Genomic DNA, 19,287 nt, shown 5'->3' with positions numbered 1-19,287 from the left:
GCTTTCCCGCCGGCCATCGCCGATGTTGCCCATCAATACTTGATGCGCATGTTACCCCATTAAAAATACACGGAGGCGCACAACAGACACTTGAGTGTAAACACGACCGTGTAACCAGCAGCGTATCACCATCCTGCCGCATTAAATATGAATCAATAATGAAATTGACCCTCTTGATGCACTCTATTTTCACAGCAGGGTGTGCGAAACGCGCTAGCACAGAAAGATACGAGAAAATTGAAAAACCTCGAACGCGAGTCCGACCTTTGAATCATTGCGACTCTTGCGTTGTGACACCGATGCACTAAAAGTGAACATTTGATCCCCATCGAATGTCCCTGACGGTGAGCGGCCATTTAAATTGAAGTTTCACACTGTCCTTGTGACAATAATGAAGCTACAGTGTTTTGCAATGTATAAGGCTCACCCAAAAGCCTTGATTTTCTTCAAAAGATGGCCCTGCGCCTTATACGCCGGTGGGTCTTGTATGTGAAGTTATTCGCAACTACAGCCACTGACTCCATTTAATTCCCCCCATAGAAGAAGTGTGAAACCCCAGACTCTACTGTCGCGCCTTATAATGTGGTGTACCTTGAATTTGGAAAAGTTTTATATATTTATATATTACATTTGGAATTTTTTTCATTCATTGAGGGTACTTATAACTGAATTGCTAAGTTATATGGGTCTGGAGTTTTCTGAGCTTGAAAAGGGGGCTGCTGTACAAAATACAATACATACATTGATTTATATAGCGGTTTATTGATATTGATTTTGATTTTAGTATTGATTTATATAAGTTCAGGCATACTGAACTATAAGTTCAGTGTGCCTGAAATATGGAAAATACAGTTTTAGAAACCTTGAACTCTCTTCATTCATCTGGAAAAAAGGAGTTAATTCCTAAATGATATGGGTCTGGAGTTATCTGAGCTTGAAATGGGAGTGGCTGCCCAAAATACAATACATACATATTCATTAATATAGCGCTTTAATTACAGTTGAAGCTGGAACAAAGCGCTAACATGGACAATATATTTATATATTATATTTGGAAAACTTTTTTCATGTATTGATATAGTCCGGTGTGCCTTAAAAATGGAAACAAATTGAAAATGCACTATTCATTGGGGGTGTGATTTATACTCCTGTGCGCCTTACACACAGTAAAGTACGGTAATTTTCCATGGTTTGAGCCTTCGATTTACAAATGATGACCTTTACAGCAGGTCCTGTATTTTGTTTTTCTACTTCTTCTTTTCCTTTCATCACTTTGCTGCTGTGAAATGTAAATTTCTCCACTGTGAGACTAATAATGGCTCATCCAATCCAATGACCTTTTTGAATATTTATGAATATATCATATGGCACTAAAATGTTTCCCCACTCAGCATTTTATAATACATTTTTTTGGGGGGTTTGTTCCAGTCCGACGGGAATCGTGCCGTGCCCGGCCACGCCCACCACATTCGGCCACATCCGGGCGGCCAACGGCCAGGGTCAGCAGAGGCGGCGCATCACCTCCATCCAGCCCCCCGCGGGGCTCCAGGAATGGCTCCGGACGTTTCAGGTAGGGGAGTTCCTCTTCAATATCCTCAAATCCAGGTTGAAAATTTGCCTTGTGTCTCTTGGACGCTGTCGAAATGTTACCGATACTACGGGGCTATCCCCCCGTCACACCGTGGCTAATAAACAACATCCTCATCAAATGATATCGGTTGCCACCTTCGAATTTTATCCGCTGGGAAAAAACGGCTAGGTGTAATAATCAATCCATGTTGGCTCTTGCTCCTGCGAGATAATTGTTGCCGTGCCTGCGCTTCAACGGAAGGCAGCGTAGCGTGCGATTGGAATTAGCCCGAGCTGTCGGGACGACTAAAAGCAGATGAAGGCAACGACGTGTTGTCGTTAAAAAGTTGAACAGATGCTATCTAACGTCAGGCGTACGGAAGCATTGGAATATTTCTTTTGGGGGTGTGGGGTTTATTAACGGGACCGAGGATAAAATGCTAATCTGCGGATAATCAAGGCAGCCTGTTTGCAAGTTTCACTGCGTGAGAAACTGATCGTACAATTGCGCTAATGCACAGAGTTCATTTTCTGGTTTTTGCATTCAAAGTTTTGTTTTTTGGAGGATTCCCTTTCCATCAGTGCTCTTTCACAGTCCTTTCTAAGATTATTTGGACTTTTTATGAGCCGATGTATCCATTTTTTTAAAATACTCTTTTAATGTTTTTTTATTAACTCATTCACTGCCAGATGTGCAAAAATGTATGCACTCCAGTGCCAGGGTTTTTGTCATTGTCACTTGAATTCCAGGACCCACATAATATTGAGTTTTAGAACTCCATAAACATTCAGTACAGCGTAAGAAATCCTAGACCACAGGTGTCAAAGTCAAGGCCCGCAGGCCAAATCCTGCCCGCCACATCATTTTTTTCGGCCCGCGAAAGCAAATCAAACTTGTTAAATTCCATGATGATTGCTAAAATCTGAGCCAAAATTTCATATTTTTGGATGTCAACCACAATAAAAGTCATTATTCTTGACTTCAGATTTGAAAACGAGTTATTCATTAATTTGCTGTGTGCTCTATATGTAATATTTGAAGGGATTTAAACATTCTAATGGGTTTCCCAAATTCATAACGGCCCTCGAGAGGAAACCATAACTGCAATGTGGCCCGCGGCAAAAAAACTGTCTTTGACCCCCCTGCCCTAGATTCTCCTCTTTCATCAAAAACAAAGAGTTAATTTATAAAATACAGTAAAGTTTCGTTATATCGATATTCAAGGGAGTCCGAAAAAATATCGATATAACCGGGACTATCGATATATCCGACCCTGTTTGCATGTAATTTTCTCCGTGCGTGCATAGAAATAGTATCGATATAACCGGGACTATCGATATACCCGATATCGATATAACGAGACTTTACTGTATATGAATCTGGAGTTAGCTTGAAATGAGGGTGGCTGTTCGAATTACAATGCAATACATACATATTGATTTATATGGCGCTCTAACAACTGCTGAAGTTGGAACAAAGCGCTAACATGGACAAAAAGCAAATGCTGCCCCCTCGTGGAAGGGAAAAACATTGCCAGAGGTATGACAAGGACTTTATCGGCACACACCCCCCCGAAACAAAAAACAAACCCGAACAAATTCGGGACGGAATTCTCACCAAACGGAATCCTCACCAACCTCTGCAAATTTTCTCTGTTGTCTGTTTGGAAAAATAAATAACAATTGGCACATAAAACCCAGGAAGTTGAAACCCATAAATAACAAAATGGTGCACGTTGTTCTTCCTCAGATGGCAACAAAGTTGACTGGTTCGACTGCCTCGTTGCGGCCAACTATTGAATGGCTTCCAAACCATTCTTGTCTTGCCCGTCCATCACATTTTATGAATCTCAAACAATTTGAAAGTATGGAGTACTTTGAATTGACTCTCTGGGAAATAAGACGTCACTGCAAACAATTTCACGTCCGAATGATGACAGTGGAAGCTGCTTGTTTGTCGTCTGACTCGCAGTCACACCCGCCTGTATGTGTGTGTGTGTTTCCAAGACGAGTCCTCGGGCCAGTTTACCATCTTTTCCAAATGACATATTTGCGATTGTATGGGCAGCTCGTAGCCAAACGAACATTCTGTACATTCCACACTCGTGTCACAATGCCGCAGACTTCTGCCCAAGTTGAGCAGAGAACAAGGATGACTTGTGCCTTTCTGGTTTGAAAAATTGCACTCTATTACAATGGAGTAGTAACAGTAACAGTAACAAGAGAGCATCTTCTCCGAATCTGAACTCTCTGAAGCCATTGTTTTGATTCTGGAGCAAGGCAGTTTGTGAAGGAGTCAGTTAGGAAACAAAGAAATGGTTTTGGTTGTCCTTTAAGTTGTAATTTTATTACGGAACACCTCTCAAAGTTGTATTATAGAAAACCAATTGGACTCAAAGACTGCCCTGAGGAACTCCACTCCAAACTATCTGATCTTGCGAAAAATGAATGGAGCATTGTGATGTCGTGTCAAATTCTCTTCACAAATTCTCATTTCCCTTCTGTTTCAAGTAAGACGCAAACGATGCCGTTTATCCCCAGAAATGTGTCCCTAAGCTCCACTTTTCTTTGTGCGTTTGTGCGACTGTTTTATCCGACTTGAAAATGACTCTCAAATAACAGCCCGGCTCGTGCCCAGACATGCTGGTTTCGGGGAGTTCCTGAAAATGTTGTAAAGCTCTATAAATAACCCAGGGGCGGCTGAGTGTTTTGTTGGATGACGCCAGTGGAGGAGGGGAAGTGTAGTGGGAACAAACGTTTTGATCAGGTAATGACGGGAGGAGGGCGGGAGCAATGCTCAAGATCAGACACTAGCGGGGAAATTTTGAAAGTCGGAGATGTTTCTACTTCTACAGGTTTTATTTCTTGTCTTTTGGTCTGGTCTCCCGACGCTGGAGCGATAAATCCCTCAAATTAGACATGAAACCATGCCAACACTTGATCCGTTGCCAATATGTAGTTTTCATCCAACAAATTAAAAATCATTATGGCTCAATTTAAAAAAAGGGGGAAATATATTTCAAAAAATACAATTTATCAAGCAATATTGTGGAAAAAAAATTACAAATATTTTTCAAGGGATGAAAATCCTAAACTAATGGGGCACACAAAATTTTGGAGAACATTACAAAATAATAATGCAAAATGTGAGCAAAAATATGAAACAATGTGCAATTATGGACAAAAATACCAGATATTTGAAAGCTATATTTTGAGGAATATTTTCGACAAGTAAAAAAAGAAATATAATCACCGAAAGAAATTCAAAATGTCAGTTATCTAATTGATTAATTAATAAAAAAAAATACAAAAACAAGAATTGGTGAAAACAAACAAGATCTGATGTCGACAACTGACATACACAGGCTTAAAAAAGTTGGACAAAAGCTGAGAATGTTAAGAGCAGTTTATTTGGGGGGTGCAGAATTATGAAAACTATAATTGTTTCAAGTGCACTATATATATATATACACAGTTGTGTATATTAAATATCTCAAGTGGTGGGCTGAGGGGTGAATCAATATTGTCAAATACAGACGCTCCCCGACTTACGAACAAGATACGTTCCAAAGGGTTGTTCGTAAGTTGAATTTGTTCATAAATTGATTCAGTGCTATATTTTGTATGGAATGTATGTTATAAGTATGTTTAAGATTTATATAAATATGTTTAAGGCTTGTATAAGTAACATGTATTGTTTTATAATGAAAATTAATAAAATATATGCTCTATCAAGGTATTTACATGTGCAACTGGAGAGCATAATACATATGTTACAACAAAAATGTCCGTTTATATCGTTGTTCGTAACTCCAATGTTTGTAAGTAGGGGAGGGTCTGTAGTCGTAATTCTAACGAGTCGGTAAGAATATTCAGACTAATAACGGACAAAAATACGTGACGTCGAATGAGTCGCGACCTGTTTTCAGTCTCCTGATATGTCTTGCGTCTAGTTTCCCCTCTTTGATGTTTCTTTTGCGCCAAAGATAGAGAAACCGAAACTCTTTCAAACTAATCAGCAAAGCTAAACGTACAGATAATAATCACGCCTTGACGCGTTAATACATAATGAGCGTGGCAATACATTAGACGGGCTGCGCCGGCACCAAAGATTAACCCAAAACAAATGAAATGCTTCAAAGTCACTCATTTTAAATGTTTGTACTTAAAAAAAGAAAGAAAGAAAATGGAAACCCATCCCTGCACTGCTCCGAACAGATTCAGACTGCGTAATTGCTTAAAAGCTGTTTCCATGGTGACCGAATCAAAGCTGTTTTTCAATGTGGGCAGAAATATGGGTATTAAAAAAATATATTGATACATTTTTATTTTATTTTATTTTTTTGGGGGGGGACAGAGCTGGACTGGCCCAGAGAAGCTGTTGGCGCTGGATGAGTTGATTGACATCTGCGAGCCTACACAGGTCAAGCATATGATGCAGGTCATCGAGCCGCAGTTCCAGCGCGACTTCATCTCCCTGCTGCCCAAAGAGGTGAGGGAGGGGGGCTAGAAGCGCTCCTCCACTTCATTCCACCACTTTTTTTTCAGACGCCGCCGTTTTCTTTTTACTTATCTCTTTGTGTCAGACGTCAAGCTGTTGAATGGAAACACCCGACATTTCGCTAGCTGTAATCCGACCGGGAGGAGGGGGGTTTGCTTCTGCACCGACTCAAAAGAGGACTCGAGATGCGTGTTAAGCAGCGAGGCCCTTTGTACCTGATCAAGGATGTAAAAAGCCCACTGAACGCTGAAAAAAGCCCACTCCCTTCGCAACATATCGGGCCCGAAAAGTTTTGCTTGCATACCTATCAACCTTGGCTAATAGCGGCCTTTATAAATGATTACAATTCCCGTGTAAAAGTTGTAGTATGTCGTACATTCTATGAAATGATTAAAAAAATCCTAACACGAGCAGAAATGCAGACAGCTAGCTTACCGAGCAGGTGCATGTTATGCTTTTATCAATCTGGTGGTACGCAGCGATGGAAAAAAAAAATATCACTGTACATACAAGTGAGGATGAAGTCTGCTTGTTTGCCGTTACAATAGTCATGATCGGGGGCAGCATTGTTGTTGGCTACCAGCATTTGAGACTGCTGGTAGCCAATATACAGGAAAATAAAGCTGTCACAAAGATAATAGAAAGTACAATTTCAAGATTTGAAGACAAATAATAAGATATTGAAAAGAACTCTAAAGTGTAGAGGGAGCCAGTGAAGGGATGCCGGAGTCGGAGTTATATGTTCCCTCTTATGAGTACCAGTCAATAAGCGAGCAGCAGCATTCTGGACCAGCAGGAGACGCTTCAGGGAGGATTGGCTGACTCCAAAGTAAAGCACATTACAGTCATCGAGCCGAGACATTGACAAAAATACCGCGAGAGGGACTAGTCCAATCAATTCACGGGAGGGTCAATTTAAAATGTGACATGAAAATGCATTGGAATGAAATGTCACTGTCACCCGTGTTGTCCAAAGCTGTTTTGTAGCAGCGTGAAAGTGCATCTTGGGAGTTGTCGTTGCAACTGGCGGTGGCAGATTAGCCTCGGGAATCTGTTGACCACATGCTGAATTGGTCATACGATGATTCCATGCGCCAATCTCCGGATCTTCCGTCGAGACCTGACCCGAGAATGAAGCTATTATACTTTGCTTGCGTGTCATCATCCTTGTTCACTCGTGTTCGTACAGCACGTTCTTGGCTTTCGGTCCCCCCCCCCCCCCCCCTTTTTTTTTCCCTCGATCGGCCCTTTCTCACTTCTCTCCCTCTCCCGTTTTCCCACAGCTGGCGTTGTACGTGCTGTCGTTCCTAGAGCCCAAGGATCTCCTCCAAGCCGCCCAGACGTGTCGCTACTGGCGCATTCTGGCAGAGGACAACTTGCTGTGGAGGGAAAAATGCCGGGAAGAAGGTGACAGCTTCATCTTGTGCGGCAACGTGTCAATTTTGTGTTTTATTGTATGTATGACCTTGAAAAACTCAACTGGTCCTTCCCCCCCCAGGCATCGACGAGCCTTTACCCCTTAAGAAGAGGAAAATCGTCAAGCCCGGGTTCACCCACAGCCCCTGGAAGAGTGCCTACATCAGGCAGCACAGAATAGACACAAACTGGAGGAGAGGAGATCTGAAATCGCCCAAGGTAGCTTTTTTAAGCTTCCCCCACCCATTGATCACAGATCCATTTTAAAAAAAGTGGATCTCAGACATTTCCATGAGGAATTGATGTATTGATGTAGCACTTTGGTGCTTTATGTTTATTGTATAAACTGTTTTTACGACACCCACACCCAATGGAGCATTTTCATTTTTATTTCCTTTCATATCAGTCCTGTAGAAAAGATCTCCAATCATCAGACAATCGCGTTTTTCATATTGACCAATCTTTTAACTAATTCACTGCCAGACGATGTGCAAAAATATGTCCACTTCTATGCCAGGGTTTTTGTCATTTTCACTCAAATTGCAAGATCCACAGAATATTGAGTTTTAGGACTCCATAAACATTCAATACAGCGTTAGAAACCTTAGCGTAAACGTACTTCATTCCTAAGTAGTATGGGTCTGGAGTTATCTGAGCTTGAAATGGGGCCGGCTGTACAAAATACAATACATACATTGATTTATATAGCTGAAGCTGGAACAAAGCACTAAGATGGACAAAAGACCCCCAGAATTTTGCCCCCTCGTTGAAGGGAAAACCGTTGCCCCAGGCCTGACCAGCGCTTTATCAGCACACCCCGCAACAAAAACCAAAACCCAAACAAATTTGGCAGTGGCGCTCCATGTCACACTTTTCAATTCCCCAATAAATTCAAGAATGGCAGCGAATGAGTTAATAAAATGAAACCCCCTGGCCTCAAAACCCTTCCCTGAGGGACTCCACTGCGGTGGCGAAAGTAACTGAATTGATAAGTCAGTTCGTCCAAGCTAGCGTTTTCCTTCAAATTAATGAGGTATTATCTTGTCGAAAATGAACAGGCCCCAGAACTTCTCGCTGACAAACTCCTACTCCGTTAAGTGTATTCATCCGGCGGCAGATATTAGACACTAATTGGAGTAGCGGGGGACCTCAAACGGCTTCACTAAGGCCGAGCATGCGGTAGCCGCAATCCACCTGTCGACTTGAAAGATGATGTGACCGGTCAGGGCACGCGGCTACAACACCTGCGGCGCTTCGTGACATTTTAAGGTGGTCCTTTGATGTTGTAATAGGCCTTTCTATCTTTCTTGCCGCTCAGGTGCTAAAAGGTCACGACGACCATGTGATCACCTGCCTCCAGTTCTGCGGCAACCGCATCGTCAGCGGTTCCGACGACAACACGCTCAAAGTCTGGTCGGCGATCACGGGAAAGGTAAGTCTTGTGTTTGTATACGAACGGCGGATAAAAATGGCGTAACAATTACAGCTAAGCAATTAGCATTCTACCGTTCTTTCAGACGGCAGTTTCAAAAACGATAAGAGAACGGATTTATCCAACCGCGGCGCGAGCTAACGTTGTATCATCGTTGTATCAACGTTGTATGTACCGCAAGCGGCGTTGTTATTTCAAGTTGTTGTTAACATGGCCGCGCGCCGTTGTAGGTCTCAAACAAAAGGGAAAACGCACTGCGGAAATGAAATGTGAGGATTTTTTTTGTCAATCACTGCACCACCGCCGTCATTACGGAACTTTAAAGGACAACCGACACGATAAGTTGTGTCCATAATTTGTAAAATTACTTCAAATGACTTCTACTGAGCGTATTTTACAAAGCTTCCACTGCATATAGCTATATTTTACGTTTTACGCTGAATATTCCGGAAGTCTTGTTTTTGAGTTGGTGACGATTCCTGACGTCACGTCACGGAAGGGACGCCCCTGACCGAGAAAGGACCCACTGCATATTTTTCTGATGTCAGTTAGGAAACAAAAAAGTGGTGTCGGTTGTCCTTTGAATAACAATCCTCCATTAGCTTTATCGCCGCATCGGACGCACTTCTTAAATTTGTGTATATTGGCAAAACCATAAGCTGCAAATTTTCCCACCGTTGGACCTGTAGCTCACGTTCAGCTTCAACAGGAAAGAGAAAGAAAGGAAGTGGAATTAAACCCAGCCAACCATTTCAGTTCAAATTGCCTGCTAATAAAAGTGCAGCGTAAAAGATACATTGGCGTGACCGCCTTCTGCGTGTACCTTCCACACAGTCAGCATTCCTGTGCAGTCTGTTACGGGATGTTTAAGTGCGGGATCGTGCAATTTTACACACTTCAACCAATATATCGGTTCATCTGGCCAGTTGAAATGAAAGATTACGTGGGATTCACCCGGCTTCCACAGCACTGAGAAACGTTGGTCGGATATTTTAAGAGTGGTGGGTGCGGAGAAAACTAATGGACATTAAACATTTTGTTGCGGAACACCTCTCAAAGTTATATTATAGAAAACGAATGGGACTCGAATACTGCCCTGAAGAACTCCACTCCAAACGATCTGATCTTGCGAAAAAATAAATGGACTCAGTTTACTGCCTTGAAGGACTCCTCTCCAAACGGTCTGCTGTTGGGGAAAATGAATGGACTTTGGGTATTGCCCTGAAGAACTCCACTCTAAATGATTTGATCTTGCCAAAAATGAATGGACTCTGGGTACTGCCCTGAAGAACTCCACTCTAAACGATCTGATCTTACGAAAAATGAATGGACTTAAGCTACCGTCCTGAGGAACTCAGCTTACGGCTTCTAAATGACCTTTTTAGAAAATGAACGTGAATTCAGCGCAAGATTGTCGTTGACCTTTGACAAGGAAGTATACGGTCATCTCTATACTCTGATTGCTAATCTCCCGTGTATTCTCTCCTCCCCCCCCGCAGTGTCTGAGGACGTTGGTGGGCCACACGGGCGGCGTATGGTCGTCGCAGATGCGCGACAACATCATCATCAGCGGCTCCACCGACCGCACGCTCAAGGTCTGGAATGCAGAGACGGGAGAATGTATCCACACCCTCTACGGGCATACCTCAACGGTGCGCTGCATGCATCTGCATGAGAAAAGGTGAGGCGGATTGATGCAAAAAAGCTCAAACGGGTGGTGGTAAACAAAATATTTGTGGGGTAAAGGTCCAGTACGCTATGATTACTCTCTGTACTCAAATAAAGGTTTTGTTTTGGTGTCCTGGACTACGACTAGGGTTTGCCTGACTGGGTGATGTTTCGTTTGGGCTGGGTTGAGGTAAATGGTTAAATCCCAGAAATTGGTTTATGGGTGGGGGATTACGGCACTGGGCCTGAGATGAGGTTATCATTAGCATTCTATGCCATTAACATGTTTTGGTAGAGTTAGAAAGGACCACAAATATTGTTAGCTGCAGGACTCATCCCGCTGGCAAACAAAAGTTGCTCGCAGGAAGTAACGAGCATTCGGCTAATGTCTTGTTTTCTCGGTTTAATGGCAGCTGCAACCTCACAGACCAAAAGAGCATCTGTGGCGACGTGAACGTGAGCACGGTGGCCATTAAACAAGACCCTCTTTAGTGAAGCCCCCGACCCGTTCACCCTCCCTTTCCCCGGCCACTCATTCACTCCACAATTACACCGGGGAGGCTCCAAAGTGCTCTTTGCGCCCTGGGGCCCGGCGAGGTTTTGTGTAGCTTTTGATCGCCGGCTCTGTGGGGATGACTGCGACTTGAAAAAGAGATACAGAGTAACGCGGCGGGTGTTTCTTCCCCATGTCGTGAGGCCGTTTGTAATTAGACAGCATGTTTTTTTCCCACCTTTCCCGTCTTGGCCTATGGACGTAGTAGTATCACTACGTAGTAGATTATCAAGGAATGCGTGGCCTAAACCTGACACCGGTAGGGCCACGAGTTTTAATTCACCGATAAATGGACTTGATGCATTAATGCAATCCAACTTGTGTAAACGATCCACCTGTAGGACTATTCGCTATCTTTTTTTTATACTAATAACAATAATACAATTCATTTATAAGCACCTTTCAAAACTCTCAAGGACACTTTACAGTCACAGGATATTTTTTCTGTGGGTGAATTTACAAGCTCCTCTCAAAGCACCCAAGGACACATTACAATTAAAAGAACAATGAATAAAATTCGAATATTAGGCTGTCGACCTCGATGAACGCTCTGTAATTCTGTTCAACCTGGCTCATTTGGACAAATGAGGTTAAGCTTTTTGTCATTGTCACTCAAATTCCAGGACCCACAGAATATTGAGTTTTAGGACTACATAAACAATCAATGCAGCGGAAGAAACCTTAGACTATCTTCTTTCTTCAGATAAAAAGAGGTAATTCCTAAATGATAGGGATCTGGTGTTATATAAGCTTGAAATAGTGGTGCATGTCCAAAATGCAATACAAAACATCCATATTGGTTTATACAGTAAAGTCTCGTTATATCGATATTCTCGGGAGTCGGAAAAAATATCGATATAACCGGACTATCGATATATCCGATCCTGCAGGCATGTAATTTTCTCCTTGAGTTCATAGAAATAGTATCGTAATAAGCAGTACTATCGATATAACATATCGATATAACGAGACTTTACTGTATATGGCTACAACAACAGCTGAAGCTGGAATGACGCACTAACATGGAAAAAAGGAAATGTTGCCCCATTGTGGAAAGGAAAAAAATCATCGCCAGAGGCCATGGCCAGCGCTTTAACACCCAAACAAGAAAAAACAACCCGAACGAATTCGGGAATAGCGCTCTACGTCATATTTTCAATTCCCGAATACATTTTTGAATGGCAGTAAAGGAGTTATCAGAATCAGAAAACCTTTATTGGTCCTACTATGGGGAAATTTGCAGTCCACAGCAGCAATTTGAAAGGGGATGGGATGGAATGGGGGGGGGGGTGAAAGGGCAGAAAATAAGATATTCTAAGCATAGTAAAATAAAAATGTCAACTGTATACTGTTAAAAAGCGAGAATACAATTTTAGGTGAGTGACGATCGGTTAGTCAGTCAGTTGGACTATTATTTTTTTGGAGTGGGGCAGGCTGTGGAGGGGTCGGGTTAGACACCCACCAATGGTCAAAAATTAAGGTGCCTGGATTAAAATGGCTGTCAGCCAATTGTTTGGAAAGGAGAAAAAACACAATTTGGCCAAAATTTTGTGCCAGGGCAACTTTGGCAGCCACAATTGAGCCAATCTAACATTTCAGCTGTGCTTTTTTTTTTTTTTTTTTTTCTCCCGCCAGGGTGGTGAGTGGCTCTCGGGACGCCACGCTACGCGTGTGGGACATCGAGACAGGCCAGTGTTTACACGTCCTCATGGGGCACGTGGCGGCCGTGCGCTGCGTCCAGTACGATGGACGGCGGGTGGTCAGCGGCGCCTACGACTTCATGGTCAAAGTGTGGGACCCCGAGACGGAGACGTGCCTCCATACGCTGCAGGGACACACCAACCGGGTGTACTCGCTACAGGTGAGCAAGCCGCCGCGTCGTCGTGACAAAATGGTCGTCGTTGTGCCAAAGTGGTCATCGCTGTGACAAAATGGTCGCTGCTGAGACAAAATGGTCGTCGCTGTGACAAAATGGTCGTCGCTCTGACAAAATGGCTGCAAAAAGTGGATATGTTTTTATTAATTTTTTTTAATCTCTAATTCAGTTCGATGGAATCCACGTGGTGAGCGGTTCGCTGGACACGTCCATCCGAGTTTGGGACGTGGAGACGGGCAACTGCATCCACACGCTGACCGGTCACCAGTCGCTCACCAGCGGCATGGAGCTCAAAGACAACATCTTGGTGTCGGGCAACGCCGACTCCACCGTCAAGATTTGGGACATCAAGACGGGCCAGTGTCTACAGACGCTGCAAGGTGAGTTTGAAGACATTTTCAAGAAAAAAAAAATGGTTTCACGCTAAAACCTAAAAAAATAAGATTGTGTTCCGAAACGGAAAATTCCATTTTTGGTTACCAGTCGGGGGGAGGGGGAGTTGTGGCGTGGTTGATGCCTGAGGCCGCAGGAGGGGTGAGGGGTATACAATTAGGTCAGAGAACAATGTCTGCTATTCATTACTTTTAATGACACAATAGGTGGACAAAGCGCATCAATTGAATGCCCGGCAGCGTTCTTTGAAAGAACCACGAATGGATCCCGCTGCCATGGCAACAGAGGCTATAAACGCCGTTTGTGGTTTGCCGTGAAGATATCTCTCTCAGCCCTCTCGTTGGCTTGAAAGTCGGCAGGCGTCACCATCTTATTTATTCTCAGTGACAGACAGAGGTGGAAACGCGATGCTATTTCTTTTTTCCCGGGCTCCTTGAACTACGTCGGGGACACCCTGTGAGCCGCGTCGGGGTCACCCCGCCGCCAACCGGCATCCATTTTTGCTGACCTTGTCGCCTTATCCCGTCTCTCAGGTCCGCACAAGCACCAGAGCGCCGTCACGTGCCTGCAGTTCAACAAGAACTTTGTGATCACCAGCTCGGACGACGGCACGGTCAAGTTATGGGACCTGAAGACAGGGCGAGTTCATCCGCAACCTGGTGACGTTGGAGAGCGGCGGCAGCGGCGGTGTGGTTTGGCGCATACGGGCCTCCAACACCAAGCTGGTGTGCGCCGTGGGCAGCCGTAACGGCACAGAGGAGACCAAGCTGCTCGTGCTTGACTTTGACGTGGACATGAAGTGAACGCACTGTTGTGATGGCGAGCGCAGGAAGCGGGTGGATGAGGCGGGGTTTGGGAAGGGGAGGCGGGAGGTCCCAAAAAGCGAACCCACGCCAATCTAACCCCGATCACGGGGCCGATATTTGTCGTGTAGAAAGCAGCACCTCCAAGGATGGGGATCTCTGGTGGAATTTCAACCCATTCAATTGCCGTTCCTGTTCCGCTGAACCTCAAGGTCATAAACTGTGAATTTCAAAGTCGTTTTTTTTCCCATCGCCTTTCTATTGCGAACGACAACGAATCCCAGTATTACAGCAAGCCAGACCACCCTCGTTGTTTGTCAGGTGGGAAAAACAGGAGCAGGATCGCTAGCGATGCTGGCCAAAGATGTTTTTGCTTGTTTCCAACGCATCCCAGTCATTTAGTGGGACGAGGGAAAAAACAGGAACAGGATTTTACTCCTAAACTTTCCATGGCGAAGAATTCTATACAATACGTTTTTAGTAGGATTCCACTCGGCCCCTTCGAGCAACCTCCCGCAGGAACAAGAACACAAGTCCTGTTTTTGGTTCACCTTGGTGCTGTGAGGCTTCAGTCTGCCAGCCACCAATCTCCCATCAAGTCTCCACAAAGACGAACTGTAAACGGTAAAGCCAATGCTGTCCTAAATTTTCCAGTTGAGCCAGACCTGTTCCAGTTTGGCTTAAAAACAAAAAGGAGGAAAACGGGAATTTCATTGCTGCTTGTCCAGAATTTTTCAGTCCAGCTGGTGCCCATTGAAACCATCGGAAACTAGTCAATCTCCCAACCACTGACAACCAACCTTCTGCCACAACCGAAAAAAATGAACAGGAACACCAGTATGTTTTTTTTTCTCAGTCTAGCTACGTGTGTGTTCCAGTTTCCGAACCTTCCACCAAATGTAACAGGAGTGGGGTAGAAGGGGCGTACGGTATCAGGAACGTGAATTTTTCAATCCGACCTTGCATGGTGACGACTTCTGCTTCCCCGTCACATCTCAACCGGGCTGAAAGGAACAGGCGCACCAGAGTCGTTTGGGTCCAGCGGTAGTGTGTGCAGCTTCATTGCAGCTCCCCTCGCCCACCCACTTCCACTTCTCTCCGCGGGGTTCAAAAACTGAATTCAGAAGTTCTTGAGTCCATCTGGGGATGTGTTCCAGGAATATCATTGCTGGGTGTGTGTTTTTTTTTTTTTCAATTCCAGCTGGTGGTGGTTTGTGTGGTATTGTCTTCTGCGGCAAACAAGAAGACCCCATAACAAACGTCAATGCTGTACAGCTGCCACCATCGGCCATGTCGCCACGACAACAACAAATGAGAAATTCAAAGCTGTCCTTCATTTTTCAGTCCCGGAGTCAGCTTGATCCTCAACCTCCCCACTTCTCAAGACCGCCGACACCTCCCACATGCCACCTTCCAGCCCGTGGCCAAACTGTACTAATGCTGCTAGATGAACCGAGAGGGGGGGGGGGGTGGAAATTGTTGCAACTTTTTTTTTTTTTTTTTTTTTTTGCTGTGACGTTTTAGTCCCAGGCAAAAGTCCAAATTGAACTCGTTGCGTGTTTTGGGATGGGGAGAAAGGAAGACGAAAATAACAAACATCCTACTTTTTTTTTTGCGCCACTGAAACTTGAGCCAAACGTGCCTCTACGAGGCGTGGAGAGGGGGGACGGGATCGCCTACAAAGTACAAGAAGGAAGCGTGAGTGTTAGCATAATGGTGTGCTGGTGGACAACTTGTGAACATTCCTCGGGACAGCCGGCGGGAATGAATTAATGCTGCGTGGACAACAAAAAAAAACACTTTACGGGATTTCAAAGGAAAGGAAAAAAAAAACATCATGCCGCCGTGTGTTTGGTTGTCGTCTGTTGAGGGGCCGCCCACCCGTTACGTTCAAGTGTTACACACGGTGGCCAAAAACGAAAGAAAAAAAAGATGAACCTTGTAGCCAAAATTTCTTCTCAAAGTCACAAGCTGAACTGTGAAAAAGTGGTTGTAACACTGTATAGTAAACAAAACAAAAAAAAAAATACAAACAACAAAACAATATTGCTCTTTCTTTCGTTTTTTTTCCTCCCGCTGTTTAATTTATGGTCTGGTTTGATAAATCAGATTTGTTGTTTAATTTTGAAAATGTCTTTTTTTTCCCAGTTCGGTTTAAACTGCCTGGCAAAAAAAGAAGACTACACAGACGGACAGAGAAAAAAAAAACTTAAAAGGGATTTTTTTTGTCATTTGTTTCATTCACTTAGAATTTTATTTTCTTATAACTTAAAAGTGCAATAAAATGTGGGTTTATTTGACTTTTTTCACGATTTTTTTTTTTTTTTCATTTCAAACAAAAATCCGTTGTCTGTTTTGTTACCTTGTGTGAAGGAATCTTCTATGTTGAATAAAGCAAATTATTTGGGTAATAATGTCGCGAAGGGAGTTATGATTTGCTCTTTGCGTTTGGAATCAATTTGATTGGACACGAGGCGGGGCAAAAAAAAAAACACTTATATATTTATCTTTTTAACATTTAAATGGCTAGGAACTACCAAAACAAATGCTAATGTTCGTTGTATTAAGTTCATCCTGTCTACTTGATATCTAATTTAAAACAGATTCTTTACTTACAGTGTATTGTAGGTGTTTCAAATACCAGACATGTTTCGACGTCTACTTCCGCCTTCGTCAGAGTGTCACGGATGTTGTTGTGACGCGCCATTTTCAGCTGGTGTTGCTATGAGGGCGTGACCTACCTGTGAGATCTGACAGGCAAGTCACGCCCCCCGCTGGCGTCACAACAACATCCGTGACACTGACGAAGGCGGAAGTAGACGCCAAAACATGTCAGGTATTTGAAACACCTACAATACACTGTCTGTAAGTAAAGAATCTGTTTTACATTAAACGCAAATGTTAGCTAACGTTAGCTTAAGACGTTACTCCTTTAGCTAACGTTAGCTCAAAGCATTACTCCTTTAGCTCTAGATGCTACAGTGTAAAACTCCATTGCCCTTGAAATTGTATCTGTGCCCCCAGTTTCCTCACGTGAATTGTCTTTGTAACCTTGAGTATTTGCAGCTAGAACTGACCGAAATAATTGGAAGCTAACCTGTTGCTATCGCTTAGCTGTTGCTAGTCCTATTAATAACTATAATACATTTGATTTCTAAGAGCCTTTCAAAACTCCCAAGGTCACTTTACAGTCAGTTTTTTTTCTGTGGGTGAGCAGCGGCAGCCACACATGCCAGCGTTCACTCAACCCGGAATAACTCAAATAGATTGAAAGCTAGCTAGCTAATAGATAAGCTAGCGAGATATTTAATAGATAGCTAGCTAGCCAGATAGCTCATAGATAGCTAGCCAGATAGCTCATAGACAGAAAATAGATAGCCAGCTAGGTAGCCAACCATATAGCCAGCCAGATAGCTAGCTAATAGACAGGAAATAGACTCCCCTGTCTCCATTTTGCGATAGCGCTTTGTTTTCGTGCTATTTGTCTCCTCCCTCGAGTTAATTTGCTGAATATGACCAAATAAACAAACACACACACACACACACAGAATCTGCTAAAGCGCTAGCTAAACAATGCTAAAGGCTTTCCTGATTTTAGGACCATAGTGAGGAAATCTTTTGCTTTTTTTCACCGAGTCAGACATTTTAAAAATATGTATTAAAGCACTTTTTGGTTTGAATGAGATTCAGTCTTGAAATACAAGATGTCCGAGTCCTTTTAAAAGTGAAGCTGGTCTCATCATCATTATCGACCTCTAATTTGTCCTCCTTTTTACTGGCATTAATTACCAAAACAATACAAATCTGTGAGAACTAAAATCTCAAGCAATCTTAATGAGCTCTGGAGTGGGAACATCCCGGTTCACATCCCTTTTTTCCACCTCCTCTTGAAATCTCAATTAGTCCAACCTAAGCGCCCCCGCACATGAAAAGTCCCAGCAGCCTAGCAGAGAAGGCAATTAGTCGCTAAGAAGACAACCGCTTGCATTCCGGGCAGCATGGTGACACTGGTCAGCAGCTAAGCGGGTGAGGGAGGGATTTGTTGCTGTCCCACCTCCCCCTACGCTCGTGCTTGATATGCATGTCGACCGAGGCCTTGATCAAAATCATGCAGCACCTCCCCCACCCGGGGTGGACATAGAGGGGGCTCGGGTAAGGGGGTGGCGGACATGGTTCACATGATGATGATCGAAAAAAAATCAGATCAAAAGGGCGCCAAGATGATACGTAAAGTTTTCGATATTTTGACGTGAGAGGCAGTGACACGGCTTGCGTCATATCAAAGGAACAGCAAATACTGTGCACGGCTGCATCATACTTAAAGAACAACCGACATCACTTTTTTGTTTCCTAACTGTGAGGACTCGTCACCAACTCAAAAACAAGACTTGCGGAATATTCAGCACGAGTCTTAAAACGTAAAATATAGCTATATGCGGTGGATTCTTTGTCAAATACGCTCAGTAGAAGTCATTTGAAGCCATTTTACAAATTATGGACACAACTTGTACAGAGATGTCGGTTGTCCTTGATTGTTTTGCTTCAGAACATCTGAAAATGCTGCCTTGAGATATGAACAACACGTTTTTTTTTGTCAAAGCTCTTATATTATTGTCAAAATAAAAAACTAAAATAATGACACTCTAGCAGTTGAGGAAGGGGCACACACACGACTGATTGTAGACATGTGTTTATTCCAACTGCTAACAAGTGGATTTGACACAAACGGGAAAATGCAGTAAAGTATTCGTAACATAAACACCCCCCTGCTGTACACCTGCTGGGTGAGATGCATGGTCTTAGTGCCTGCCACAACACGTGCATTTGAAGCAGCTTCCGGGACCCCAAATGCTAACCGACAACGCGAATCGCCTAATTAGCATCTAATATTGTGACTACACGTGGGTTCGCCAGTCGGTCTTTTGTCGTTTTTTTTTTTACTACTTGAGAGGGTCAATATATTAGGAACGCCACTTGCGCAATGAGGACGAGTGAGGATTAAAAAATAAAATAAAACAAATCATTTAATAACATATCCGATTATAAATTACATTAAAATGAATGAACCCCCTCCTA

General features: G+C 43.5%; 1 protein-coding gene across 1 annotated transcript in view; it reads left to right on the top strand.

Moving 5' to 3' along the window:
• fbxw7 (F-box and WD repeat domain containing 7) overlaps positions 1–16,540 on the top strand; it is a 67,126-nt gene extending 50,586 nt beyond the window's left edge. Inside the window, 10 exon segments of the mRNA XM_089007189.1 lie at positions 1,429–1,570; positions 5,927–6,061; positions 7,354–7,477; positions 7,569–7,705; positions 8,805–8,918; positions 10,418–10,599; positions 12,775–13,000; positions 13,185–13,395; positions 13,942–14,045; positions 14,047–16,540. Of these exon segments, the coding sequence (XP_088863315.1) occupies positions 1,429–1,570; positions 5,927–6,061; positions 7,354–7,477; positions 7,569–7,705; positions 8,805–8,918; positions 10,418–10,599; positions 12,775–13,000; positions 13,185–13,395; positions 13,942–14,045; positions 14,047–14,211 (1,540 nt within the window). The 3' untranslated portion in view covers positions 14,212–16,540.
• Positions 16,541–19,287: the final 2,747 nt, after the last annotated feature.

Source organism: Hippocampus bargibanti, linkage group LG10, assembly GCF_051943395.1.
Source record: "Hippocampus bargibanti isolate YZ-2025 linkage group LG10, ASM5194339v1, whole genome shotgun sequence".
Classification (NCBI taxonomy): Eukaryota; Metazoa; Chordata; class Actinopteri; order Syngnathiformes; family Syngnathidae; genus Hippocampus; species Hippocampus bargibanti.
The sequence above is the reverse complement of the archived record's forward strand: the minus strand, read 5'-3'. Positions and strand labels throughout refer to the sequence as shown.